This window comes from Nestor notabilis, unplaced genomic scaffold (assembly GCF_000696875.1).
Source record: "Nestor notabilis isolate BGI_N333 unplaced genomic scaffold, ASM69687v1 scaffold24504, whole genome shotgun sequence".
In the NCBI taxonomy this organism is placed as follows: Eukaryota; Metazoa; Chordata; class Aves; order Psittaciformes; family Psittacidae; genus Nestor; species Nestor notabilis.
In genome coordinates this window covers 6,925-16,889 of record NW_009924668.1, presented here as the reverse complement: position 1 = coordinate 16,889, position 9,965 = coordinate 6,925, and the positions used below count along the sequence as shown (strand labels likewise).

Here is a 9,965-nt window from a genome sequence, read left to right as displayed (position 1 = left end):
AACCGCTACAGACCCAGGAAAATCCAGTCACACTTTTTGGACCGAGTCTCCTTGTGGGCAATGACTCTGCTCCTGCAAGCACTATGAATTCGCTGCCCTTACAAATGTGGGAATGCTTTTAACACTTGATAAACGTTGAATAATCCCCAAATCGCTTGTGATTTCTTGGTGGGTCAGAAAAGTTAAGTTAGTTTGCTGTTTCAGAAAATGTAATAAAGGGATTTATTTCGATCTCTCCAGCTAGTTTAGCCTTGTCTAGATTCCGGCAGTGGTGAGAGGGAGCTTTCTGGCAGATTTGAGTGGTTTGCTGCAAGCAAGAAAGTCCTGAAAGCTATAGAGGAAAATTGATGTGCTCACCTGTTTGCTGGTCTTGACTCCCTGGCAGAAACTGGAATAAGTTCTAGTGAATACTGAGATGCCCCGGTGGTTGATCCGCAGCACCAGTCACCTTCAGAAGACCGAAGGGGCTATTGACGTGCACATCAACTCGGACAGTTGTTTTAAGATGTGGTGCACAGCCGTGTGGGTCCATAGGAGATTTCGAAGGGACCTTCCAAAATTATCAAGAAAAGTAAGGCTGTTATCAGTGGGATTAAATTCATTGTGTGGGGAATATTTTTTACGGGTCTGCAAATTGACAGAGCTTGAAAAGCATCATCCTGTGTGAAAAACCGCTATGAAGAGCCTCGTTTGACTTCTGTTATGTGACTACTTCTCCTACCGATGTTTGTATGACTGTGCCCTAAGACAGATAACCAGATCTGAAGGGCACTGTTTGACCTTTCAATATTTGCCTGTTCCTAGTGGTATGGCTTCCATCAGTGACCTGTTAGGTGGGTGCCAAGACATAATTATGACCCATCGTCAGCTCTTCTGACAAATGTAATTTTCTGTGCTTTCACTGCCCCATGTAAGCAGATTTTTAGTTCTTTCAAATGGGAAAAGTACCTTGAAGACCAGTTTTGCTTTGGAGAAAAGTGATATGTAATTTGTTCCTAATGAATAAGGAAGGATGGGAAGACGTAGCAATAAAAAAGAATACTTTAAAAAAGTAAGTGGCAGGAATTTATTGAGTCAGTAAAGCTTTGCGGCTTGATCCAATTTTGGACTGAACATTTAGTTTTTATTTTATCCAGTCAATGTAATAATTTTGACCTTAAAGCTATTTTTCTATTAGCTATTTTCTGTTACTTAAAGGTTTGGTGAGTCAATTCAGAAGTATATTTGTTTTCATCAAAGCTTTTTGAATAAAAAAGGCTTTCTGAGAATAGATTGCTTTTTTATGAGATTTATAGTTATTTCCAGCTTTAACCGGAGTATCCTCTTAAAACACTTCTTGTTTCTGTTTTATTTCCAGTGATGCCAGAAGGTGTAGAGGTATATTCTTGAGTTACTTAGGACTGTGTCTTTTTCCCAGCAGAAAAAGATAATTTTGAAGAAAAATTACACTTTTTGTAAACTTTGCATTTAAAATGTAATATTTTGACATGTAAATCCTATTTGCTGTCCCTATTGATGAGGAGCATGGGAATTCTGTATTCCTGTTTCTCCTTCATGAAACTTAGACTAAGTCTCCATGATATCCCTTCCCCTGTTTAGGCGTTGCTGTTGCTTGTAGGGCTCTTTCAGGGTGGCAACAGACCAGACTGTGTGGGAGCATGACAGTGCCAGAAGCTTAATTTTCTGTCCAATGTCATTACAGTTTTCAGAACTTAGTTTCTCTTTCTTTCAGACAAAATGTTGACCTCCTCATGAGAAAATGTTGTTGCCAAGTTCTTATCCCCTTTCCCATTTAAAAAGTGGCTTTGATAGGTACTTTTTCCAGGTTCTGGTGTTTGTGAAAATTGGTCAGTCAGGGTACATGTGAGAGAAATTTGGCTTTGGTTGGGTTTTCAAGATACTGCTATGACCAAAATAGCAAACGGGGCAAAATGAAGATTTATCTTGCCCTTTTATTCGTAAACGGGTCACCTTATCCTAATGTATACCTATGTTATCTACAAGTGACCTAGCTCTCACACTCTGGCCTTGGTACGCTCAGCAGCACCCTGGCAAATGGAGTGTAAAATGCCACTAGACCTGAATGGCAGCACCTCTTTCCCCCTTTCTATCAATCAAAGGCAATGGCAGCATAGGACAAAAAGCAAATGGTAGATCATATCTTAGATGGTATTAGCTACATGGAAGAAAAAGTTACTGTGGAAATTCTGAAGCTCACTGAAGCAGTTGGACAAGCAGCCTTTCACCTAGGTCTCATTACTATAATTTCTGCCCCATGTTGCAGCTGACCCCATGTTCCTCACTGGGAGGTAGTTTGGTGACCCTGTGCAATGAGTTCCCCCTCCGTCCACTTGCTGATGGACATTTGTCTGTGCTGCAAAACCCTCTGCTGCGGTGCTTCAGTTTCCTTTTACATTTTCAGGAGAGAGGCAAGGGACTGCACAGACTGTGGAAAGTGAGCTTCACTTCTCCTCGGGAATGGTCCTGTCTCATTAGGATCAAGCAATGTGTGTAGGAAAGCAGCTCTCACTCCCTGCATACTCTAAGGATAGATATATCCTCAGTCCCCAGGAACTGTCAGATCAGAGTCTCTCTGAAATGACAAATTCATGGTAGATAAATAGAAGAAATAGGAAATAAAGGGAAAGTATCATTTTTTTATGATTAGGAGAGGGAGTGATGGAAAAGATTCATCCTTTCACCGTATATGGGAGCTGTCACTTGGAAGTCTCGGGACACATGTAGATTGTTTTCAAAACAACCTTTCTGAATATGACAGAGAAACAGCAAGGACAGATCAGTAGAAATTTGTCTTCCACCAGAAATGGTTATTTCAGAGGTCAGGATCAAACACCAAGAAGATTCGTCTTGAAGGGCCAGAATCTCAGCAGATCAAACAGTATCACTCCATGGAAGTCAGCTGAATATCACTGATTTATTCCAGTGAAGTATCTGCCCTCTTGTCTTTTAAAAAGGTGTGGACAGCAAGGATAAACCAAATTAATCTCTTATATCTCTGTTATCTTGTAGCCTGAGGGATATTTCCTAACCTAGATGCTCTCCAGACCTCTTTGGTTAATGAAAACAATCTTGAGTTCTGAGCAATTCTCTAAGGCTGCTGGTCAGGTTGGTTGCCCGCAGCACAAAATGGCTGTAGCCTGGACAGATTTTCTGGTGCAGGATGCCTGCACAGTTTGGAATTTGGTTGATCTCTCTTCTATATTTGCTTTCTTTTTTTTGCACTGCATATCCCCAGATTCACTGGTAATACTGATAGTAAGAGAGAAAGGAGCAAATGACGAAGAGTGAGATACTGTTCCTTTAAAGTTTAATTTTCCTAGTCAATGTTTGCTTCTGGTTTTTTTCCTATCTTGTTTTGGTTTTGTTCTTCGTAATAGCAGAAAGAACAGAGTCCATGCTCCTTGTTATGTAAAATCATCTGCACTCTTGCCCTTTGTGTGGAATCCTTCTGCTGTAAATTGTACCTGACACTAGACAGATGTTACACAGACACAGCCAGATGTGCCCGCCTTTCACATCTTCCCAAGCCACTGGCACCACAGCAGTGGGAGACAGCACAGGAGGCTGGGGCAGCGCAAGGCAGTGAGCGATGGGGGAGCCTCTGAAATGTTCAGCCAGGGTAAGTACTAGCCATGGGGAAAGTTTGTTTGAAGGCCCAGGCGGAGCCCGTTCTCACCTTTCTGAGGATGAGCAATTGGGTTTGATATCCCCTGGAGGCTGCATTATCTCAAGAGACCTCGTGCACTCACAGCTGGGTCTGGATGGCTGTTGTGCATATATTGGCTATTTCTCACATAGCCATGTCTCATGTCTCTCACATATTGAGCAATGATATGGAGAGAAAATATCTGTATTATTTTAAGTTTTCCATGGGTTTGGAGATTTTTTAAAATCAAAAGCCAAAGGGATCAGTTGCAGTTTTCTCAAAAAAAAAAAACCCCAAAACCAACATCAAAATCTACACTATTTCAGTCTCTCTGGCTAGAGCAGAAGCCATTAGCAGCATAGTTAGTGCTAGTTAAATCTTCATTTGTCAATCACTTGCCACTTGATGGTCAAAATTATCATCTGTAGGTAAATACACTGGTCCTAAACTCCCTTTTCCCTGTCCTTTGAGTTCACCCACCTTTCTGTCTGTCCATCCTTGCCCAGGAGCAGGCATAAGGGGCAGACAGGACCTGCTGCAGAGCAGGGCTGGTGCACTGTGCCAAGACTGCATCAGCCCAGGCTGGGTAGATCTTGCTGATGCTCAGTGAAGGAACATGGTTTGGAGCTGTGTTTGCAGTAACGTGCTTGTCTTTGCTCTTTTCTGGGTACCAAGAGGGTCTGGACAGGCAGCTGTGCCTGTCCTGGTACCTCTGGCTTGTGGGTTTTTAATGCTGTCTCTAGGGGAAAGAAAAAGGCTATTTCACCATGCAGATTCTATGTGGTAAAGGCCTTTTGCTGCCTTCAATTCACTGCTGTTATGTTTGGCTTCAGTGTCTTGTGCTATAGTGAGTTTCCAAAAAAGCTGATCATAGTCTGCATTGCCATCCCCTTACTCTACATTGCCCTCCACCTGCCTTTTACCCTGCAAATCCTCCCTGGCAGAGGTATCCCACAGCATTTCTTTCCTTTCTGTCAACCTACACCCTGTTTTTTCCTCATATACTGGAGTGCTGAGACGGGTCCCCAGTGCTGATGGTGGAGAGGATGTTTTATTTATATGGCTTGTCTTATTCAGGGAAGTGGTTGATGTTAGGATGATCATGCCATTTCAGACAGACTGCTTGTCTCACTGGCGTGTAACAAGCACTGACAGGGTACGGGGTGTGTGTGTGTGCACATGTGTGCTCATGTATGAGGCAGGGATTGTGATGGCAATGTCCAAATTTGCCCACCCAGTCAGGAGGAGGCATTTCCAGCAAGGCAGAAGTAGGAGTGGTTAGTGCTGATTTCAGATGCATCTCCTTCAGAGCTGTCTCTGGGGCAGAGAAAAATTTGGTTGACACCCTTCCTGTCTTACCCCAAGCCCTGCCTTCCTGCCACATTTGCCTCTCCAGGCTTTCTCCATCACTAGCTGAAACCATTTAAAAGGTCATCATCTCTCTGCTGGTCCTAAATCGGCCATCCGATGTGGTTTTAATGCTCTATTCCTATGCCAACCAGCCTTTGAAACACTCTCCATTAGAATGCAGGGCTGACAGCCTCACATTTAGGGCAGATGATGTTACCTAATGGTCAGAGCACAGGATGGGAGAGTTGGGTCCCCCAGAGTCTGATTTGCGTTGTGCCCAAGGACATCTCTTCCTTCTTTTTTCCTGCCTGCTCGTTCATACCTCAGGGCTCACAATGTCAGCCTGTTTCCACAGTGTCATGTGTGTTTTGCTCCCACCCAGCTGAGTTTGGGCACTGCGGCCACTGCATCTCCACCCTTTGTGCTTGCATTGAGCAGCTACAGAAATGCTCACATAAGAAAAATTATTTGCTGAAAGATGTTTCTAGCAAATTAAATTGTCTGTGTCTTCCCCACCACATCCCCTTTCTCTTTCTCTCTCCATCTTGGAGTCTGAAACATTCAGGGAATCATGGAGTAAGCGCTTTGCAGGCAGTTTGATTTTGGCTTACCTCACCTGCGTGAACAGCCTGATGCCCTCTCATTGTGCCCCTGTTGCAGCTAGTGGCTCAGTTCAGACATACCAGGGAGTCTTCCAGCCACCTGGTTGCCTGTTTGGGGACTGAAGTGTGTGTGTGTGTTCTGTAGGGAGGAAACACATCCCCCTGGCCAGCGCAGGCAGCAGTAGTGCCGGTGTAGCAGGGTAGTGCTGCTGCTGAAGGGAATGACTCTTGCTGCGGTAGTGATGGAGGGCAGAGCCACTCGAGTGTGGCTGCCTTGCAGCACACTGCTGACTTGGCCTGCCAGGGAGTCCTTCAAGCCCTGATGCTTTCTCAAGCAGGTGTCCCCTTGTTCAGCATACCCAAGCAAGCCCCACAGCTCCCTGTGTGCTGTTCTCAGCCTTCATCTCTGTGTAGGCGACTGAATCCAGCAAGCAGGAGTGCAGGGAAAGCTGGAGGGGGTGTGGGGGAACCGCTACTTCTGCACTGCTCCTGCAAACTTTTGTAAGCATGTTGCTAATGGGTTGAGAGAAAACCCTCTGAAGAGTTACTGTGCCAAATTTGGAGACTGATTTCAGTCATTAAGGTGTGAAGTAAGGGATTTTAGTGCTGCTTTAAGTGTAAATCTCACTGCAGCTCCAAGAATCAGAGTCGCTGATGATCCCTCCTGGATTATTATTAGTGGTTCTAATCTTTCCAGTGGAAAATGAACAGAAATGACACCCTCTTGTGTCATATCTGTTGCTGATTCCTATGAAATCTTCTCGTCCGGCTGTGCAAGGGAGATTCCCGTAGTGTCATCATTCTTGAGTGGCAGGGGAAAGAGGGCTGAGAACTCTTTCATTTTGCTGTTTGTTTAATTAGATATTGGCACTGCTTTCTAACTAGTGACATATAAAGCTGCAACTCCCATCAGGCTAATGGCATCCCCATCTTCTTGGAGCCTTGCTTTGTCTTTGGTGGCCAGCGCAGAGAAGCCATGAAGTGGGTGTAGCTGTAATCTTGGTCCACTGGAAGGTCTTTCCCACGATCAGAGCCTTACCTGGGTCTGGTAGGCTGCACATGCCTGGCGATGGTCAGTGCTTGGCATTGCTCAATACCAGAGCAATGCAAATGGCCAGGAAAGAAATGCCTGAAAAAGGGCATGTGTGGTCTTGACATGGGATGGGGTTCTCTTGGTGTTTGGGTGCTGAATGGGTCTGGCTTTTGGAAAATAGCCAATAGTCTGCCTTTGAAAATGGTCCTGTTGCAAATGTTTCATGCTGGGCTCCCTTATGGCTGTGCTTCTTAAGCTGTGCACGTTCCTTGAAGGTCAAAACATGGACCAAGTGTGGAATTTCCTTTTGAAATAAACGTAATTCCTGATTACACTCGGTAATGAGGAATTAGTCGATGAGTTTGGTTGATTAATGGAGTTAGGACAAAAAAGTTTGGGAGAAGGAAGACGCTAAAATCATGACCTGCTTTTTTATCTGTCTGAAGAAGTTTCCCTGTTACCAATGCTTTCATTAGACTAGCAGGGAGGTTTCTGTGTGTGGATAGTGGGAAAGTGTGAACTGACCGAAAGAACAGAATTTTGTTTTACTTTTTTTATTTTTTTCCTTGAAATTGGTTCAAATTGAATTCAGAAGGGACAAACTGAAGATGAATGTCAGGAAATGTTTCCTGGTGTCGTGGTGTAATAGAGCAAAAGAACCTCTCATGTCTGTAATGGAAATGTTGATTGTGTAATTTATAGGAGGACTGGGCAAAGCAGGGGAGGGCAGAATCCTGGGGCTAGCCCTGCAGGCAGCTTGATCATCTCTGCCTCTCACCACGATGTGATGCTACTGATGCCAGAGAAGGTGTATAAAGGCAAAACCTACTTCATGGAACAGGATTGTGAATTGAAGTAAAATATATGTACGGGGAAGCTGTCAGAGTGCCACGGAGATGTTGTATAAACCATTGAACTGTGAAATGTGTATTTGCCTCCCCCTCTTCCCCGCAGTGTCATTCTGGATGGTCTGACAGTTAAGAAAACAATAGATCTGATTCTCATTTACAGCAACTCCACTTTAACATGCTCTCACAATGCAGCAAGGCTTTGAAATAAGTGTAGCTGTAATGTCTGCCCACTTAAAGGTCTTCTCTGTTGCCAGAGCTGAGTGAAGAGGCCTTAGGACAAACAAGACTGAAGCCCAGACTGTTTAATAGTCCATTTGTACAGCTGACATGAGATACCCCAAAGGGGAGTGCCTCGTGCAGAAGTGACCGAGCCTTCCCAGACAAAGAGAATCATTAATGTTGGCTGCAGCGATTTGCAGGGCTCATCACCCTTTAGTTTGATCTTGCTGGGTGTAAGGCATGACCATCCTTAGGGAAAAGGTCTTTCACTGGGCTATCTCGACATCCACTGTCCCTATTCCTAAGCTGCTTCAGAGGATCTGACAGGGATGGAGCTTCTCACCGATGTACTGCTGCTGCTTCCGTTCTCCACAGCTTTTCCTATCATTGCCTTGGTATTTGGGCTGGGCTAGGCTGTCTCCACTGCTTCACCTGTAGGCCATCGCTGTCCTCAAATGACAGGTGAAATCCCCTTTGGAGAGTAAGCAAAGAATAGGCTGTGGAGTGTGTTTACATGGCTAATTGCTATGGATCCTTCTGCCCTCGTGTGTGTGTGACTCTTAATTGTGCTTTCAGGAATTCATTGACGAACAATGTAGGACATGGCTTCCCTATCCCAGTCACAGAACTGGGGCAATTGCCTTGTTTGATTGTCCCAATTCCTGAAGTAATTGTCTTGTTTCTCCCACTCCCTTCCTCTTAAATTTTCCATTTTTTGCACTGTGCTCCTACTTTCCCAGCGTAAACTGCATGTGGGAGGCAGACTCTCATTTTGGGTTCAGTTTCCAAGTGTTAATGTTCTCCTTGCTGTTTTCTTTTTCCTGCAGGTACCTGATCAATGTCACCTTTGAAGGCAGGAATTTGTCATTCAGTGAAGACGGGTACCAGATGCATCCCAAGCTGGTGATCATCCTTCTGACCAAGGAGAGGAAGTGGGAGAGGGTAGGACATGTTTGGTAATTCTCAAACTGTGTCGGGGGGAGGATGGAGGAAGGCTTCAGGCAAGTAATGCCCCCCACCTTTCTGTACCTCTTATCAAGGGTTGGAAATCTCCTTGCATCCTGGACCAGTGGTATCTCCAATACCCAGGCTGCTGTCTTCTCCACGCAGGATGCCATTACATTCTTCCATTAGTGTGCATAAAAAATTCACCAGCTTCCCTTCTGTAACCTCTGAACATAAGTTTTCCTGCCTTTCAGAGAAAAGACCTCCTCTCTGCCATGGGTTTCAATGGCAGAGACAGAAAATTCTCTGCGTGGCTTGGAGGCAGTGAAGTTCTGTGTGCTAAGTGACTGTGATTGAGCTACAGCTACACTTAGTAATATATGCCAATGTTAACTTCATTGCTCGGTATATCTGGCCAGTGTCATTTGCAATAGGATGGTGCATTAAGTAGGATGTGTATGTGAGATCATATCAAGTTGTTCAAAGATGCAAATTTGCATATTTTTGAATAATTTGCATGTAACCCAAAGCACCATTTTAGAAATGGTGTTGATTTCTGTGTTAATGTAATGCTTTGGTTCATTTCACTTCCCACATAAATGTCAGTGGTCCAGGCTCAGAACAAGCACTCCCAAAGGGTTTGAATTGAAGTAGAGGGGGTAGTTTGAGGGCTAAGAAAATAAGATATGAAAAAAGTGATCAGGGTGAGAAGTCAGAGTGAAAGCAAGGAGAATTCAGCAGAATTCTCAATTCTCTCAATACCTATGAAGAGCTTGGTCTGGATGCGATCATGTGTGTGGCTTAGAAAAATGCCTCTTTGCCCCATCAGCCACAGCAAACCTCTCCTTGGCTGCTTGTTCTGTGCATGGACTTGTAAGTGGCCTGCATGGCAAAAGCCAAGAAGAAATTAATGGGGAAATGAGAATGAAATAAGGAGCTGTCAGGAGAAGTGCATTCAGAAAAAAGCTGGAAGAACAACTTCTGAAGGAGGCAGAAAAGCCATCGTTTTAGTGCCTGGCTGGCACTAAGGTCTCCCAGTAGTTGCAGGAGTGGGGAGAGGGTGAAAGGGCCTAGCTTCTTCCTGGTTTCCAGGAGGAACTGCCTACCTCATGGTCTTGCTGCTGTGCAGACCAGATGAGAGTGGGGTACTGCAGAGAGGGTGGGCAGGCAAAGCTCATGCTGCACAGACCTCATGTCAGGCTCTGTCCATCATACAACTTCACTGAAGCTTACCAGGCAAAGTCCAGGAGGATTTGTTCCTAGCTGTCACCAAATTTGTTCTCACAGAGGAAAATTCC

General features: G+C 44.7%; 1 protein-coding gene across 1 annotated transcript in view; it reads left to right on the top strand.

Moving 5' to 3' along the window:
• Positions 1 to 8,664, top strand: part of LOC104404321 (glutamate receptor ionotropic, NMDA 2B-like) — a gene marked incomplete at its 3' end in the record, with an annotated part of 90,610 nt that extends 81,946 nt beyond the window's left edge. Inside the window, exon 3 of the mRNA XM_010012721.1 lies at positions 8,550 to 8,664. Coding sequence (XP_010011023.1) covers positions 8,550 to 8,664 — 115 coding nt within the window. The remainder of the gene's footprint in view (positions 1 to 8,549) is intronic.
• Between the last annotated feature and the right edge of the window lie 1,301 nt (positions 8,665 to 9,965).